Below are 17,725 nucleotides of genomic sequence, written 5' to 3'. Positions count from 1 at the left end.
AGCCAAAACGTGACTGCATATTCAGTAATAGTAACTGTAGCACCAGAATTTGAATTTCCCAGAAAGAGAAATTAGTATACTCTAGCATTTACAAATTCACACTATAGAAACTGCACTCTTACTAATTAAGGCTAATACTTGGTGGAAAAGAGTTACAGCTATGTATAATTAAAACGAATTCATGGACTTTTTCCTACATTTTTCTGTAATAAAAAAAAAAGCGTTGGTGCTCCAGCCTCTTAATAACTGAGTTTGTTATACAACTGTATTATGACAGTGACTAAATCTAATTATAATGGAGAAAATAGCAAGATCAAGTAAAGCATTAAAAAGTCCTGCTCAAAACTAATTAAGTTAGCTAAGATGCCCTTAAGGCATAAAGTATGATTTTACATATCTTGACTGTTTTCCATTTCTTTGCAAGGCAGAATATTTTACGGTGGATTCTATTGTGATGAATACAATCATAGAGTGTGTGATGCTGTTGTAAGATAAGCAATTTTGTTCAATATGTGAGCTACATCCGCTGCAGCTTGTGTGCTGCATAGTGCACTGTGAGAAAGCCTCTACCACTCTCATTACGAGTGCCTATGAGTGCATGCACTCATGCAGGCATGTGTGGGGTACCCAGCGATGTAATGTAATGTAATGCTGACTCAGACTGAGTGCGTCAACAGCTGCTGCCTGTTACTGAAGAGAGACAGTGGTGTGCAGAAGGAGGGGAACGGTTGGTGTGTGTGTGGGGGTGTGAGGAGGTTAGATTAAAATAGAATAGTACAGATTGGCTTTGTATTTCCCATCATGCCACGCATATTGATTTGACATCGTCCTATTTCAGTCTTGACAGAAGAAGGTGTTTTCAGATGTTGCCTCACGAAGGTTGTTCTTTTAAGTCAAGTCTTTGTTGGTAGCGAGCTAATATCCAAGATGCCACAACACCGGAAACATGGACTATTTATAAAAGCTACCACTGTAAATCTTTTGGTACTTTAAAATGTGATCTGACAATCCTATTTTTGTGTTTTCAGGCCCAAATCGCCTTCCTGCAGGGAGAGAGGAAAGGCCAGGAGAACTTAAAGAAAGACCTTGTCAGGAGGATCAAAATGCTGGAGTACGCGCTGAAGCAAGAGAGGTGAGTGCTTTACCGGTCACTGCTGCTTCAGCCCACCCACACACAAATACCTCAGCTAGACTGCAACAACTGCAGTGTTTCCATGTTTTGTATGTTCCTAAAATAAGTCCCTGGCTCAGAGAAAGATGGAAAAAGATACCATGGCTGTGTGAGATTCTCACTGGTCAGCAAAACAACATCTGCTGCACCTGCAGTGAGGTAGAGCTCTAATGCCCTCTGCACATCTTTACTATGATTTTATTGATAGTGTGTAGCATTTTAAAAGAGTTCCCTCTTGTTCTCTGCATACCAGTCTGATGTCTCAGCTGGTGTCAGCAAAAGCACAGTGCTAGAGAGATTCCCCCCGAGTCCAGCTGGTGTTATGCCTTTGGTGGAGAGCGTGTGTTGGCATGAAGGCTTTGTTTGCTGTGTGTGGAAAAGGGGAGAGAAATCCTTTCTTCACCCAAGACGAAGTCATTGTTGCAGCTTTCTTTCAGTAGAATTACATTGTTTTCATTTCTAACATTGCAACACTACAAAGAAAAGGTCCCTGTGGTAGCGATGGTGATAACACTTTGCTTTCCCCTTCCTCTTTGACACATGACTGCACCCTGGAACAGAGACATGTTAGTGAACATGTTTATATGTATCTCTAAGTCATCAAGCACATCATTCAGACAAACTCTGAAGCACAAGCCCTCTGAAAAACTGAACAAGTAGTTCTTTGTATTTCTTGTAGGTGTGATCTAGTTGTCTTTGTGTAGCCAGGCAATCCACTCACTGCCTCAACAACCACACAGGATGTGCATAACCACTCTGGCCAACAATATAAAACTGAGATTGTATTTCATAACCATGAGTTTTAATCATGTGGAATCTTTTGAATACAACACAATGCTTTTCTGACAGTGAGAACAGGCAATCAGCAAAGTCCTCCCTGGATATGTAAAGGTTAAGCCAAACAAAATGAAAACTGGGATAGTCAACAATTGAAAAGGCTGGCTGCAGGTATCTTAATTAGATCTGGGAGCAGGGAGATTGTCCAAGCTATTGAGAGCCTTAGCACAACCGAGTTACACAGGTGTCAAAATGGGTGGCTGTTCTTTCATTCCTCTAGTTAGCTCAAAGGTTAGTTAAATGTTCTCTACCTGTGCTCTGTGAGGAACATCCTCCATGGTTTGCTGAGTGTAGAATCATCCTCTAGCTGTTTGTAGGATATATTTATCTACTTTTCTCCAGTGAAATCACCACAGACTCTGCCTCGTGAGCGACACTTAACCCAGAATTACTACCACTTTCCCTGGTTGCTAAGCAACAGGTCATGTCTCCGAGGGTATCTGAAAGCAATATCAGCAATGGCTGTCTGAATGTGGGATGTACCCAATTTAAAACGAATTTGATTTTGATGGGGGTTGCTTCCTCTGCATCACAGGAGAGTGGTGTGGTGGGGGCTGTGTGACCTGAAAGATGTTAGAGCTTTCCTTGTATTGACTCGTCGCCACTATTGTGGATCGGTGTGTGAAAGCGTTGGAAGAAAGTTCATCTCAGTATTGCAAAGGATGATGCAGATAATGACGCATTACTATTTTTTGCAAGCTGCTTGCCATATTCTGTTTGTTTAGAAATACAGATTTCTGCAAATTCCTCACCTTCAGTCATATTGTAATGTTATTTCTAAATTGTGCTGATTTCTTACAATTTATTGTCTAAACAGATAAAGGCAAGCAAACAAAGTTTTTGTTTGTCATGAGCAACGGGACTGATGATAAAAGTTGATTGTGTGAATTTGCACACAGCTGCAACAATTAGTCACTTAACTGGTCAGTTGATCAACAGAAAACTGATTCAGTGGGCACTGATTGTTAAAAGAAAAACTAAAATGTTCTGCTTCTAGCTGCTCAAATGTGATTTTTTTTCTCATTTGCTAAGATTCAGGGATTTAAAAAATGTAATCCACTTTGAATCAAGGGAATTCCAATGAGTCATTTTCATCATTTTCTGATTTTTAATAGACCACAATGTAGTGTATAGTGAACATTTACGCCCATTGCAGCCCAGTTTTCTACATTGTGATCACCATCTAAAAATACTATTTTTAGTGATTTAATATTGATACTGTCCTACATCCCAAAAAAAAGTGTATCTGTCTAACAAGCAAACGTGTGTGAGAAGTAGAGCAAGTTGCAGTTGGGACGAGTTTCAAAGCGTATGCAGATACCCATGCATAATGAGATTTTTTAAATAGCTTCTTCTCGGGCCTTTTTGATCAACCCTGTTTGCTTATTTGTCTGCCTCTCCTTTTTGTCTTTACTCTCAGAGCGAAGTACCACAAGTTAAAATATGGGACAGAGCTAAATCAAGGTGACATGAAGCCTCCAAGCTATGACTCTGGTAAGTCTGCTGACGCTCAAAGAGCCAACTCCACCTCTTCCTAGTAAATCACTGTGATTGTTGCATTCACATACCTGAAGTGACAGAGCTGTTGTGAAAGCTGCATTCATGTTGAATCTTGTTTGTTTTGATAGATTTCTTCACGGTGTCCTCACCTGAACAGTGAAAGAGCAATTGTTGTTTCAGATACAAATATTGAGCTGCCGGGAAAAAAAAATCAGTAAATAGCAAATGTGGTTCATTTAAATTACAAATTCTTTATTATTATTATTATTATTATTATTATTATTATTATTATTATTATTATTATTATTATTATTATTATTATTATTATTATTATTATTATTATTATTATTATTTTACTGTCCTCACTGCAGATATTTATGTTTCTATTGTCTAAGCTTAGATATTTCTTGCTCCACAAAAAAAAAAACAGTGAAGGTAATTTTAATTTAACTTGTGATGCTCAAAACATCCAAAAAAAAACATCATTTGAAACAGAAGCAATCCACCAAAACATTGGTACTGTCACTCTGTTATAGTGAAAAGTGTTGAATTCTTAATGTGATTAAAGCTGAAATTGTGAATTTCATTGTTAATAATTATGTTAATTAAATTATATAATAATTATTTGGTTATTTAACAGAATATGAATTAAAACATTCAAGAAAAATTGTAACCTATCAGTTGTAAGAATTTTCTTTTTTTTCTTGTACCATACCAAATCTTTTTTTCACTGTTTATTAACAATTAATGTATGCTTTAATCTGCAAATTAAGCAGTGATTAAAAGAAATATATGGTAGTTTCAACAAAAAATATATTTTTTGAAATCCTGAGCAATCTGGAGAATCAAGCTCACACTCGAAGCTCCCAGGGCAACATATCCTTTATTGGCCAAGTCCCTCGAAGCCAACATTGATGAAAGGCCCTTTAAAACTCAGAAATATGGAAATTTGAGCATCTGCCGTTAAATGACAACTAGACCTGCTGATCAGGAGCAATCAAAAAGCTGTAGGACCTCAACTAAAATGGACTTTGTGGTACAATTGTGTAGTCAACTGAGTAAGATTTCAAGCACAATGCTCTTCATCAGATTAAATTTCAGGAAAATACAATCAAGTCTCTCTGCATTACTAAATATCGCTATAGCTAAGCAGAATTCACACATCCCTACATAAATTCAGTTTAAATGAATTTATCCACACAATGCTTTGACATCAAAAATATTGTTGTTGCTCTTTAGCACTGCCATTACAGTACCTTGCTTTATCACTCGTGTATCAGCACACTGCCTAGTTCTTGTTATATTATTGTAGTTTAATTGGTCTCTCATGTTCACGTCCTCTGCCATCATTAAGTCAGATTGCGATATTTCCTCTCCACTCTCCTCATCTCTATTCATGAGCGATGTTCAAAGCACCCAAGCCCTTGAAGTGTTGATGAATGAGGGGAGGTGAAGGGGAGAGGTGTCGGGTGAAGGGGGAGACGAGAAGTGGGAGGTGTTGCTGCTGATATGGTGGCGCACCTGCCCGCTCATCACCCTCCTGAATTAGGCATGACCCACTTTCTGAGGCACCCTCGTCCCTCTGCCATGCCAATTCAACCCCTTTGACACACACTCTCACACTCAAATATGCACACACTTTCAGTCCATCTAAATCTTATTAACACATTTCTCTGCTCCATGCAAAATTCCCAGCTGACTTGCAAGCTTAGTGCTGACAATGAATAAATATCAAAATAAGCTTTGAATCCCATCATTGTTTGTTTTTGTCAGACATTCATAGAGTGTGTGTTGTTCTGGATGCTGCAGGCACCGACACACGTCGTTGCTCTTTCTAGTTTGTCATGGGATACGGGTGGAGTGGTGATCAGCCATTTTGAAGGTGTCAGAATGCGTCATGAAATATCAAATGTCTTGTTTTAGCATCGAGGAACGAGCTGTTCACTAATGAGTTTTAAATCTCTTCACTGTTTTCTATGGCTGATGCTGTTGTGTGCAGTTTTGATAACAAATGAATTACCTATTAGAATGTAAATAGCCTGAAATTTTGCCTAGTTATTAAACATGACATTATTAAAAATGTTGTCATATTTGCACTAAATGTGTGTTAAGTCTCTAGCCAATTTATAGGGAAGCAATACTCTTGTTTTAACTGCGTTTCACTGTTTACTTACTGAAAGCAACTATGTGTGTAGTTGCCTGGATGCTGTGATACAGGAATGTTCTGGTCATGTTTACAGAGTGGAAATAATGTCAGAGGCTGTGCTGTTTGTGGTGTCCTGATTTGTGTCCTCCTCTTCTCCTCCAGATGAGACCAATGAGAACGAGAGTTCTGGATCCCTCAACAATCAGCTGTCTTGGAAACAAGGCCGTCAGCTCCTCAGACAGTAAGTGCAAATGCTTTTATACTTCAGCCCAGAAAACTGTCTTCAGCCTAGAAACCTACTAAACCCATTAGAACCAACTGTGTTAATAATACTGGGGTGTCGAGAGAGGCCTCCAGTTTTCTCTGCAATAGTATTGTCACTTGTGTCAGATTGACTGTTTTTTTTTTTTTTTTTTTTTTTTTTTTTTTTTAAGCGTACTACAGTACTATAGGCCAAAAAACTATGGCTAAGAGCTCCCTCACATGGGCACCAGCAGTCATTACCAGATATGGGTTTTTTTCCCTCTGGTATACCCAACAGGCTCAGAAGTGTGGTTATCATATCATTCTACTCTCCAGTCAGTCTTTGTAAATAAACTGGGCTCCAGTATTTTTCTCACACATCATCTGTCCCAACATGCCAGCTGATGAAGCAGCCAATTTATGCATGAGTCTGTGTCGAGGGACAGATCAATAATGTGCTAAAACACCCCTCCCTTTGAGTCAGTCGCCAGCTCAAATTGCTAGATCTTCTTCTCCATCCCTACAGGCTAGGTGTAATATTTGATGAGTAGCTCATTGTGCCTCAGCAGAGCTGATACTGTTAAGTAGACCCCTGCCAGAGGACACAACATCTAACAGTAACAAGTACTCTTTCTCATCTCAACAACAAAATGTAAGGCAGTAATTTAATTCCCTTCATGGCATTTTTAAACCCATTGCCTCTGTACCTCTGGCTTTTTTGCCAGACTGCACACAAATAACATTGATTTTTGGATCAAACCAAATACAATTCAGTTCAGTTCAACTCAGAATCAGAAAAAAACTTTATTTATCCCTGAGAGGCAATTAGTAATAATCAGTTTTGCTTATATAGCATCAGTTCACAACATACCATTTCAAGGTGAAGACCTTACAAATTTTATATCATAGAAGCACACCCAACAAATTCAAAGATTTCCTTTGAGCAACCTCTTCTGCAACAGTCAAGTTTATATATCTTGTTCCAGGTATCTGCAGGAGGTGGGCTACACAGATACCATTTTAGATGTGAAGTCCCAGCGAGTCCGAGCACTGCTAGGACTAGCTGGGGATGGAAGTGGGAGGACAGGTGAACGGATGGGTACTGAGCCGCTGGTCAACGGGACCGACACAACAACAAAGGGCATGGGCACCAGAGGGTGAGTATGCTCCTCTAAAGTCCAACCTGGCTCTATTCCTGCTACAGTCAGTACTTGACAGTCTGTTACACAGAACGCACATTGCTCCTCATATTAAACATGGCAAACACACAGGGCTGGCTTTGCATTTTCTTACAGGATATAGCAACTAGTTTTTAGTAATTAATTCTGAGGTGCGCTGAGCACAGTGGCCAGATGTAGCACAGGATTGCTGGAAAATTCACAACTTTCCACTGCGTTTGGGAACTGTCGATGCAAAACTTGTACAAATCAAACCACCTTCAAAGTCTAGCAGAGACTGCTTCAATTACAGCTATTTTGATAATTAATTGTAAAGGTGTACAGTCTGTACTCATAACAAGCATTTCTTTTGAGCAGCATTGGTTTTATTTGCACGTGTTCGTTTTTTCAGATAGAAGACAGGCAACTTATCTCAGTTAAAGTTCTTTATTTAAAAAAAAATAATGATGGGCGGAATCAGTACAAATACGGTCTTTTTTTTTGCATTAATATTGATACATGCTGATAATCATGGAAACAAAAAGCCCACAGACAAAGTGAAGATGTAAGCAATGTAACACATTGCATATTGCAGTAACACATTGTTGATGTGTGTTAATGCATGCATCGTGGTCCCTCAACAGGAAAGCTGAGCTCTCTGACACTAGTGCTGTACTGGAGGCCTTCAAGTTCATTGAGAATGCAGCAGCTGAATTCAGTGATGAAGATGATGAGGAGGATAGCGAGGGGAAGGACAGGACTAATGTGGAATCCAGGACGGTAAGAAACCAGTTTGCCCTCACCACCTGGACTGACACAGTAAAGTAAAAGCTTTGGTATTGAAAACGACCATCAATAATTCCCGTAGATCTTGAGGAAGAAGCCCGCGTCGTCGACGTCACCGGCCAGTATGGACACCAGTGAGGACCCCGACACAGAGGAGGCACTGAAAGGCTTTGACTTTCTGTCTAGCCCGGACGAAATGGACACCTCGCCGGAGTCCAGAGGCACCGGAGATGGCACAGACTGGGGTGAGTCATGCATCAGTCAAGAAAACATCATGAAGTACAGATAGAAGAGTTTGAAAAGGATGAAAGTGCTGTCTAGACACCATGGATACAGTTAGAGCACCTCAAATATTACTGCTAATTTTTTATGTTGCACAAAGACGAGCTTATTTCATTTTAATCCACAGGTACAATATTTAAGTTTAAGAGGCTCTGGAAAAGATGACTGGTTATTTTATGCTATAACTTTTTAATGTTCCTGTTTCTCTAATTTTCACTTTTGCTCATATTTTGGTGACTGTTCATGAAGTACTTGTCATTCATATATCATGCTGTGGTCATAAGTCATGATGTTGGGAGATTCTATGTTTAACCCATAGTTTGTGATCTCTTCCACTGTGTGTTCCCATAGCCAGCCTGTGACCACAATGTGTCTTCCACTCCCGTGTGTTGTCAAATCAACCCAATTCCCTTTAAGTCTCATTGACCTTTAGACGTAATCTGAACAGAAATGGGCCTAATGTCATGCTGAGGTGTTCTCTTTGTATTTGACCACAGATTTAAGTATCTGAGTCATATGTACACAGTAATTGGATTATTATGAATGTTTCAGGGATCAGGGTTTTATGATTAGATTTGCTCTGGCTCAGAATCCAAATGTCCAAATCAAAGAATTCATCACATGGCATTAGCTTCCCTCCCACCACTCTTACTCGTTCCAATAGAAAACAAGTCCTGAACAGATTAAAAGAGAAGCCTGCTCCAGATTATGCAACATCACTAAGATGACAGTGACCTGCTTAAAGAAAAGATGCTCAGAGTCTCAGAGACCTACTGCTCTCCTGGAGGTTTATGAAACCTCCAGGAGAGCTTAAGAGAGGTATCACATCTTACCCACCCTGCCAGGCCGCTTGGGCCTCGACCAGGGCAGTTCCTCAACAGCCTCTCGGTCTGGTTTTGTTCCCCCTGTGTAGAGAAGGACGAGCAAGGTCCCATTTCTGAGGCCTGGGATGTGGACCCGGGCCTGATAACCAAACTCAAGGAGCAGTACAGAAAGGAGCGCAAGGGGAAAAAGGGGGTGAAGAGTAAGTCCTGTCAGGCGTTGCTGCCTCCCTCCCTCTCCTCTCTTTGTAGAGCCTGACTTTCTTGAGTTCAGCCAAAAAACCTCCAATCAAAATCAAAACATCATTGTTTTTCTGCATCTTCTTTTCTAGCTGCTCCTTATTATCCCTCCGTCTTCTTGTCTTTTCAAGTCTCTTCTGTCTCCTAGTGAATGGCTGCACATACGATGCCTGTCTTCATTATTTCCCCACCCAAACAAAGTATAGTGCTTGATGCATGTTTGTCTGTCCCATTTAAATGTTGTTGTTTTTGTTTTTTTTTTACTGTATATTAATATTCACATCATCATCTTGTCCACATCTCGAATATCAGAGATTAATGTGACAGTTAGCCTTGAGGATAAGTCCATCTGTGTCCCATCTGGGCTAGCGATAGTCTCCGCCGTCATCTGGTTCTGTATCTTCTCCAGTCATAATAATATAATTATCACCATCTTTTTTCTCATCTGTCAGCCATGTTGATAGTACAGTAACAAGCAATGTTGCTGCTGCTGTAAATTGATAGCAATTAAAAGCCTCTTCAGTGACTCACTGAAGTGACTCAACTGAATACTACTGCTCTCAGAATAACAGCCCACTTCAGACTCATTTAGCAACTGAAAGCTCTTAGATTTTACGTTTATTAGACCCAAGCTCTTCTTTCCTGCTGTTGTGATTAAATCATGAGATCTCACTTTCTTCTTCACTTGACTACAACACCACTTTTTACACTTCGCTTCCTCTGGTTTTTGAAGAAATCTGTTTTTGTTTTTCACACTGTGTTGGTGCTTTATCACTTTGGTGGGTGTGTGGAGGAGATCATCTGGATGGATTTTAAAGGACTAGTGTGACATTTGAGGAAATACGCAAATCTAGTTTCTCACCACTCATATATCCATCTATTGAATACAAGCTATAAAATGGTTAACTATTATTCATTTTACTAGCAGATATTGTGATTTCACTGGTGATATAATTTTTTAAAGTCGAGCTCGAGGTCAATATTCAGTACATTTATTTAAAACAGGATAGAGCATTATCACTTGCAGTTTGGACCACGCTGTATACAGTGATCATTGTGCAAGCATAAACAGAACCTGTAGGTTCTAGTTTGCTCGAATTATAATATTAAATATTAAATTAGTGCATTAGTCTCATTATTTAACAGCCACACATCGTATATCCTAAATTACAGCCTTTGCAATGTGCTAACTGTGTTGTTTCAAATTGTGATTTGATTAGAAATCAATTAACTTTTCAGCCTTAGCCTTCTTCTGACAAAAGATGATAAAATTCACCACCTCTCAAGCTTAGTGTAAAAACAACATGTAGGTGGATTTCCTAATCTTTCAACAAGGTCACAGGAGCTTTTTCCCCATTTCAAGTCTGTGATAATCTAAGCACACTGGTAGCTGACTTAAACTTCATTCATCCAGTATATCTTATATTTAACACACATACCTGGATGTGTGTTAAATTGATCGTCTCATCTATTTACTGCTGGTTACATGCCAATTCATTTGTAGACAGGGGCCTGTGTGTCTTCCGAAAGTCTCCATCGGGTTGCCTGACAACAGCTTCAGAGTTAGCTGTTTCTGTCCGTTTCCGGTTTCTATGCTAAGCTAAGCTAAATGGCCACTGGTTATAGCTTCCTACTGTTGTCATCCAACTCTGCCATAAAGAGTTCTGTAAAAATGTCAAACTTTTACTTTACCCGCAGTTGAAGTTGAATTCTGTGGGGAAAGCTTTACAGTCAAAAAATAAACATCTATAATTCATCACCTAATATTTCTGCTTGGCTGAGAGCTCCCAAAATCCATCTCGATCTTAAGTTATTCTCTCCACACAGCCTACATTTAACGATGAATGTGCCTCTTTCTGCCTCTTTATTTAACAAGGATACTGCTGGTGACTTCCCTTTATTTTCTCTTCTTTTACATTCTATAATTTGATTTGTTTTCTTCCCTTTCAGTGCTGCTTTTCTTCCATATTCATGTGTTCTCTCTTTCAGCCTGTACTCACAGTTTTTTTTGTTTGTTTGTTTGTTTTATCTTTGTTTTTCTCCACTCTCCATGGCTGTATGTCTGTTTGGTAACTGTTGACCTGACTTGTTAAACAGGGCCCAACCGGTCCAAGCTACAGGACATGCTGGCCAACCTGAGAGATGCAGAGGACTTGCCCCACATGCAGCCTCCATCTACCCCTCAGTCCCGACCCAACGTTGCTCGATTCAACGAGCACGAAGGGAACCGAACAGATGAAGGTACTCCAGAAAAAATACCAATAGATGAACTGTTTGTTAGAGCGTTTTAAATTCCCTTAATTCCTTTCTAACCGTGTCATTTGATCCCTAGTTGAAGCGCTGACCTTCCCGGCCACCTCAGGGAAGTCGTTCATTATGGGCACAGATGAGGCCATGGAGAGCGAGCTGGGCCTGGGGGAGCTGGCTGGACTCACTGTGGCCAACGAGGCCGACAGTCTGGCATATGATGTGAGTATGAAGAAGCAGATTGCATTTTAGGAGCCATGGGACGTTGTGTCTGGGGAAAACTATTTCTGTTCATGTTGTCATTGAAGCCTCATGAGAAACGGCCATCTCACCTTCCTCGTCTAATCTGCATCAGATTTCCTAAGCCACATGCTGAAAATTTGTTGTTTGCATATCAAACAGCTATTTTTACAGATATGTCAGGAAAGCTGCTTTGAAAGTGGTGTGACGATATCAGGGGTTTTTTTTGTTAGTGTTTTTTGAGATCACATATACAACAGTAATGTCAAGGTCATGCAGCTAGAACCAAGCTGTGGAAGGCTTTTTTAAGCTGACTGATATTGGTGTGGTAACGGGGTGTTAAAGAAACAATGTGGTTAACCCTCTGAACCATTGCTATTATGTCATTTGTTATACTGCACAAAAGAGATTGAGTTCTCTCTACCTCTAGCCATAGTGTGGCTTTTTCCAGGACATTATATTGCAGTGAAGAAATCAGCCTAGAAACTGCTTGGAGTTCAGTGGGTTACAGGATGTTTATCAAAATATACAAAAAAACAAAAAAACAAAACAGCATCAGTGAAGAAAAAGCCTTCAAGAAAAGATGATTGAGTTACTGATGGCAAACTTACAGATAAATTACACTACCTTTTGGGTTTTATAATCTCACCTTTTGCCTCATTTCTGTTTTAACTGTAGCTCAGTTCAGAGTATGGCTTACATTTTCTGAACACTGTTGATTGGATGTTAAACTCTGATGTTTTCTCTTCAGATTGGCAACAATAAGGATGCAATGAGGAAAACATGGAATCCCAAATTCACCCTGCGGAGTCATTTTGATGGGATTCGTGCTCTGGCCTTCCACCCTGTGGAGCCCGTCCTGGTCACGGCTTCAGAAGACCACACACTCAAGATGTGGAACCTGCAAAAGACAGCTCCTGCCAAAAAGTAAGACGATCTTTCCTCACCCTTAACACTACCCCGTCCTTATGCTTATTCTTCTCTAATCTAAATGACCAGTTTTAAATTTAATTAATTGTATTTATTTTCAGTCGAGTCATCCTTTATCAGTTCTGTTAGAGACGCCTCACTGTGTCTGATGAAGCCTCCTTGTTTCTGGAGCAGCACAGCTCAGTTGTTTGATTACAGCCCCACGAGCAGTAAAGCTTGTCTTTGTTTCTGCACCATCACATGATAGTCAGGAAATAGTCCCCATGTGACAAAGAACTGACGACACTCTGCCCCACAGGAGTCGTTATGTTGTGTCACAACTCTGCAGCCCACACAGTCTGTAGTAATGCTATGTGTTATTTTTAGAGACTGAAGTCATTTTAAAGTCAAGAGTATCCGGAATAAGAAAATGAAACAGCAAAGTGAAGCACCGCTGGTTTAGCAGCTGATTGTACATCCATTTATAGCTTTGTGCATTTGAGCACCTTTAATAACAATCTAAACCTTTAAAACAAATTGTTGACAACTATTTAGGTAGCAATGCTGTTTGGGTTTGTATGTGACACTAATGAACACATTGTTTATCGACAGGAGCACATCTTTAGATGTGGAACCGATCTACACTTTCAGGGCCCACAGGTAAAAATGGTGCACATGAATAAAAATATTTTCTCTGTGGTAGTGTTGGTTTTATAATGAATAATAATAATCCTTCATTATTTAAACTACAGAGGAGCTGTGCTGAGTGTGGTGATGAGCAGTACAGGGGAGCAGTGTTTCAGTGGAGGGGTTGACGGAACTATTCAGTGCTGGAACACCCCCAATCCCAACATCGATCCCTACGACTCCTACGGTAACAGCATTGTGTGTTTTGTTTGAATCTAAAGATTTTCAAATCAGATCAGAGGAACTGATGTAATGTTTTCTGTGACAGACCCGTCAGTGCTGCGTGGAGCGCTGAGTGGACACACTGACTCAGTTTGGGGGTTGGTGTACAGCAGCGCCCACCAGCGCCTCCTCTCCTGCTCTGCAGATGGAACCGTGAGACTGTGGGACGCCAACACCACCGCCCCCGCCCTCGCAGTATTCAACGAAAACAAAAGTACTACTTTGGTTCATGTTTCATGATTTAAGACGTTTCAAATATTTCTAAAATTAATTATTAAAACATGCCTTTCTGTGCTTCTCTCTGCACCAGAGATGGGAATTCCCTCCTCAGTAGACTTGGTGTGCAGTGAACCAGCTCATCTGGTCACCTCCTTCACAAATGGGCAGATTGGCCTCTTCAATATGGAGACCAGCCAGCTAGTCCTTAGCCTGGAGTCCAATTTGGAGCCAGGTAGGTTTCGATGTGTCTCGAGACTGGGTTGAACCTAAAGCACTGCATAATAGAGGTGGAAGCAAACACTTTATTACCAGTATTGGTATGTGGGCTTTGACTGCAGTGCTTGACTGAAATAGCATTAAGGCCACAGAAGACTCTACTGGTTTCCATGCTGATGGTAACAAAATGTTTTCAGGTATACCACCTGTGTATTCATTACAGTGTTGAAATGGACATGAAGGAGTAGCCAGAAGAGAAGCTCTTTACTGACATCTAGTGGTGGCTTTAGGAAAGACAGTTGGGGTGGTGGCAAATGTGTGTTTGAGGCACTATTTTCCTCCTTTGTGTCCATATTAATCTAAGAATAATAATATATTAGTCATAGTATTTATATTGTTTAGTCTATACAATAAATCTAATATTTGACCGACAGACAGACAGACGGATAATTAATTTTGTCTGCATCAACAACGACCCAGCCAGTGAGGTATTCCCACGCTGCTTGAGATAAAAGTTAAAGCTATAGATAACACGCCTCACGCCCAACAGAAAATCTCTACCCTATTCTTTGTGGCTGACTGTCACTTCAGTTATTCTACAAACTCAACCCTGCTGTGTGAAGGCTAATGTGCTTGTCTGTTTTTAACCAGGCACTCCCTGTCAGATCAATAAGGTCCTCAGTCACCCCACACTTCCCATCACCATCACTGCACAGGAGGACAGACACATCAAGTTCTTTGACAACAACAGCGGGAAGCTGATCCACTCCATGGTGGCCCACCTGGATGCTGTCACCAGTTTAGCTGTGGATCCTAATGGACTTTATCTCATGTCAGGCAGTAAGTACTTTTGAACAAGTTTCCGTTTCTGCTGTGCCTAACTTAACTGTCTTCTTTGTACATGAGTTCATTGATAGATTGGTTTCCTCAGATTCAATCAGGCAGTGACTTTTATAATATTTAGCGAATTTGAAAAATCTTGGCCCGAAAATGTGTTTCGCTGTAATTTTCCTCCTATTATTTACTGTGCATGTGAACTGAGCAGAAAGTATAACTTTTTCAGAATTTGAATTTTGCTTAATTATCCACAACTGAACATTTTTTGCATTTTTTTTCTGAAAAATTAGTAGAAATTTCAACTCTTTACCTGTTAATGTAAATTAAAGCATGTTAAAGTAATTTTTACAGGTAAAAGTTTTAATTAACTCACTGTTACATGTCAAAACCATTATACAGTTTCTTACATTTAACCCTCTGAAGCCCATAACCCTTTGGCAGGTTTGACAAGGGTGATGTTTTTTTTAAGATTGTCAAAAATACACCATTTATTAGAGCAAGAAACTATGAAAACAAAAAGAATTGTCAGATTTTCAACTTTAATAGAAAACACTTTCTTGAACTAATCATGTTTAACAACCACATCAAGACAAAAAGTCTAGACATTACATCAAAATCACTGTGTATCTATTTTTTGAAACTTTGAAAAAAAAAATTGCTCTCATCAAATCAAATTACATAAAAGAAGAAAAAAATTCTGTGTTCCTCAGCACAATCTAGAAGCTATGGTTGATTCGGTTGCAACCAACACAAAACGTCCCAGCAAAAATTATGGGACATTTTGGCCGAGTTTACACAGAGCAGATATGTACACAGATTAAAAACGTAACTCAAAGATATCTATAATATGTAGAATCATATTTTTTTCACACCTGTTACCACTTGGAAAATTGTATAATGTTCATGTTCATTCCAGGGTTTGTGAACTTTTTTAAAAATGAATATTCAAAGAAAGTCATCTTTCACCATTTTATGAGTTGTGGCTCTATAACTTTGTTATACTGCAGAGAAGAGATTTCTAAGTTCTCTCTACTTCTAGCCATGGTTCCATTGAGGTGCAGGACGTTTTATTACAATGAAAAATGAGCCCACAGTGATTACAGATGTGACAGGAGCGAAAAATGTCCAGAAACCGCTTGGGATTCAGAGGGTTCAACTTAAACTTCAAAAGATTTTGCCAGATACCTTAATGTCATCATACGTACCACCAAGGAAGTGGTTCATACTTACAGGTACTTAGTAGAATGTCTTAAAAACCACATGTTCAGTACTGTATCACTTGTAACTTGTCGTCCTCTCCACAGGTCATGACTGCTCTATCCGTCTGTGGAACCTGGAGAGTAAAACCTGCATCCAGGAATTCACAGCTCACAGAAAGAAGTTTGAGGAATCAATCCACGATGTGGCATTTCATCCGTCTAAATGCTACATTGCCAGCGCCGGCGCAGATGCTCTCGCGAAGGTGTTTGTATGACGCAGAGCTGCGTCTCTCCCCACAGCCCCGCTCTCTGACTCAGCCTCCCATGATCAGGGACCAATAGAGACACAGCAGGGGAAGGACCTTCAGGCAGGGGTCCAGTCCCACCTCACACAGCCCACTGGTCTCCTGTCGGACTGGCAGACTATGTAGCCGCTAGCCTCAAACGGGCTGTGACTGTCCATAGAAAGGGTCAGCAGGGAGGCCAGTCAGGAGGAGAACTGCTCTCTGGTCCCCCATCTACCATCCAGGCAGGCCTGGGTGTGACCGGCCACAGCGCCCCTGCAGACAGACTAAAACTTAACCTCCATAGCTAGGAGGCTCAGGACAAGTGTTAGTGTGGAGTGGAGAAATGAGGTTTTACGCTCCTTCTTCTTCCCCCGTGGCTTCACGCTCACCCCAGATCCCTCAGGCCCTCGACCTTCCCTCTCAGACAAACCAGGTCCAGGCCCTTTACTCCAAGTCAGGTTTTGTGTTGTGTTTGTTCTAGAAATGTGGGGTACTGAAGGCTGGCTGGAGCTGTCGTGGAAGCCTCTCACTTCCTTTTCACTGCTTCCCAGACTGACTCTGCTTGCTGGCCTGCCTTTATTTTCTTTTTTAAAACACGTATTGACAAATGTGCCTTTGCTTTAAAAAGGTCTTGAAAAATGTAATTTTAACAAGCTCGTTTTGGGGAACAGGGAGGGAGGGGACGGTAGAAAATTGGAGCTGGTTGTCACAATGTTGTCGATTTTAACATTGGATGTAAAATTACAAATGCTTATAATAAACAAAATATATATTCAGTCTTAAAATTTACTGTGCAGCGTGAGTTTGAGTGCTCCTTTTTGACAAGTATGGTTGGGGAATCAGTTTTGTGCATTTCAAGGCAAAGGTGGTAGAGTGATACAGATCATTAAATATATTGCCTGTTTGTTAGATTCAAGTAATTGTACACTTCAGAAGTAAGATTACAAACATATGTGTCCAAAGTAAACCATCTTGGTTATATAATTACAATTCAAACTTGGTTCTAGTTGTCAATCTTAGGAATAACTAACTGATTTTGGCCAGTTTGCTCTTGTTTGAATTGAATGGCTTGTACTGTATGTAGTTTTCCCCAGTTGTGTGGACATGCTTGACTACAATGTGATGTATCATCTCCTGATATTTACAGTAGTCCAGTGTTTAGCAGGAAATTAGTGCAGTACTTTAGGACTATTTGAAACATTGAGTTAACCATCCAACACTGAGGGAAGAGAAATGTCCTGCAAGTCCAGTTTACTGTAAACTGAGGAGGTAAAAAAAGAAAAAGTAAATCAAGATGTTGTACATGTAGAGTACAGCTTCAAATGAGCCATTTTCTCAGTCACTGGTTTGTATATGGAAGTATGTTCAAAATAAAACCTGCTGTAAAATGTTAATTGGGCTCTGATGTTGGTCATTCTACAGATATTAAAAGCTGTTTGCAGAAAGATCTCTGTAGTCAAATCAGGTAACTGCCATGGA

General features: G+C 40.1%; 1 protein-coding gene across 2 annotated transcripts in view; it reads left to right on the top strand.

Annotated features, from left to right (window-relative positions):
• Window positions 1–17,640, top strand: part of LOC111573722 (striatin) — a 28,179-nt gene extending 10,539 nt beyond the window's left edge. Inside the window, exons 2-17 of one of the 2 annotated variants that reach the window (XM_023278016.3) lie at window positions 1,029–1,132; window positions 3,429–3,502; window positions 5,817–5,895; window positions 6,884–7,054; window positions 7,699–7,834; window positions 7,923–8,085; window positions 9,036–9,146; window positions 11,281–11,424; window positions 11,516–11,652; window positions 12,422–12,597; window positions 13,192–13,239; window positions 13,332–13,453; window positions 13,535–13,702; window positions 13,799–13,939; window positions 14,575–14,763; window positions 16,065–17,640. In XM_023278016.3, the coding sequence (XP_023133784.1) occupies window positions 1,029–1,132; window positions 3,429–3,502; window positions 5,817–5,895; window positions 6,884–7,054; window positions 7,699–7,834; window positions 7,923–8,085; window positions 9,036–9,146; window positions 11,281–11,424; window positions 11,516–11,652; window positions 12,422–12,597; window positions 13,192–13,239; window positions 13,332–13,453; window positions 13,535–13,702; window positions 13,799–13,939; window positions 14,575–14,763; window positions 16,065–16,234 (2,133 nt within the window). In that variant the 3' untranslated portion in view covers window positions 16,235–17,640. The remainder of the gene's footprint in view (window positions 1–1,028; window positions 1,133–3,428; window positions 3,503–5,816; window positions 5,896–6,883; window positions 7,055–7,698; window positions 7,835–7,922; window positions 8,086–9,035; window positions 9,147–11,280; window positions 11,425–11,515; window positions 11,653–12,421; window positions 12,598–13,191; window positions 13,240–13,331; window positions 13,454–13,534; window positions 13,703–13,798; window positions 13,940–14,574; window positions 14,764–16,064) is intronic. The other variant, XM_023278017.3, reaches the window with a different exon arrangement.
• Window positions 17,641–17,725: the final 85 nt, after the last annotated feature.

The sequence above is a fragment of the Amphiprion ocellaris genome, chromosome 16 (assembly GCF_022539595.1).
Source record: "Amphiprion ocellaris isolate individual 3 ecotype Okinawa chromosome 16, ASM2253959v1, whole genome shotgun sequence".
NCBI classification, from domain to species: Eukaryota; Metazoa; Chordata; class Actinopteri; family Pomacentridae; genus Amphiprion; species Amphiprion ocellaris.
This window is presented reverse-complemented; position numbering and strand designations above follow the sequence as displayed.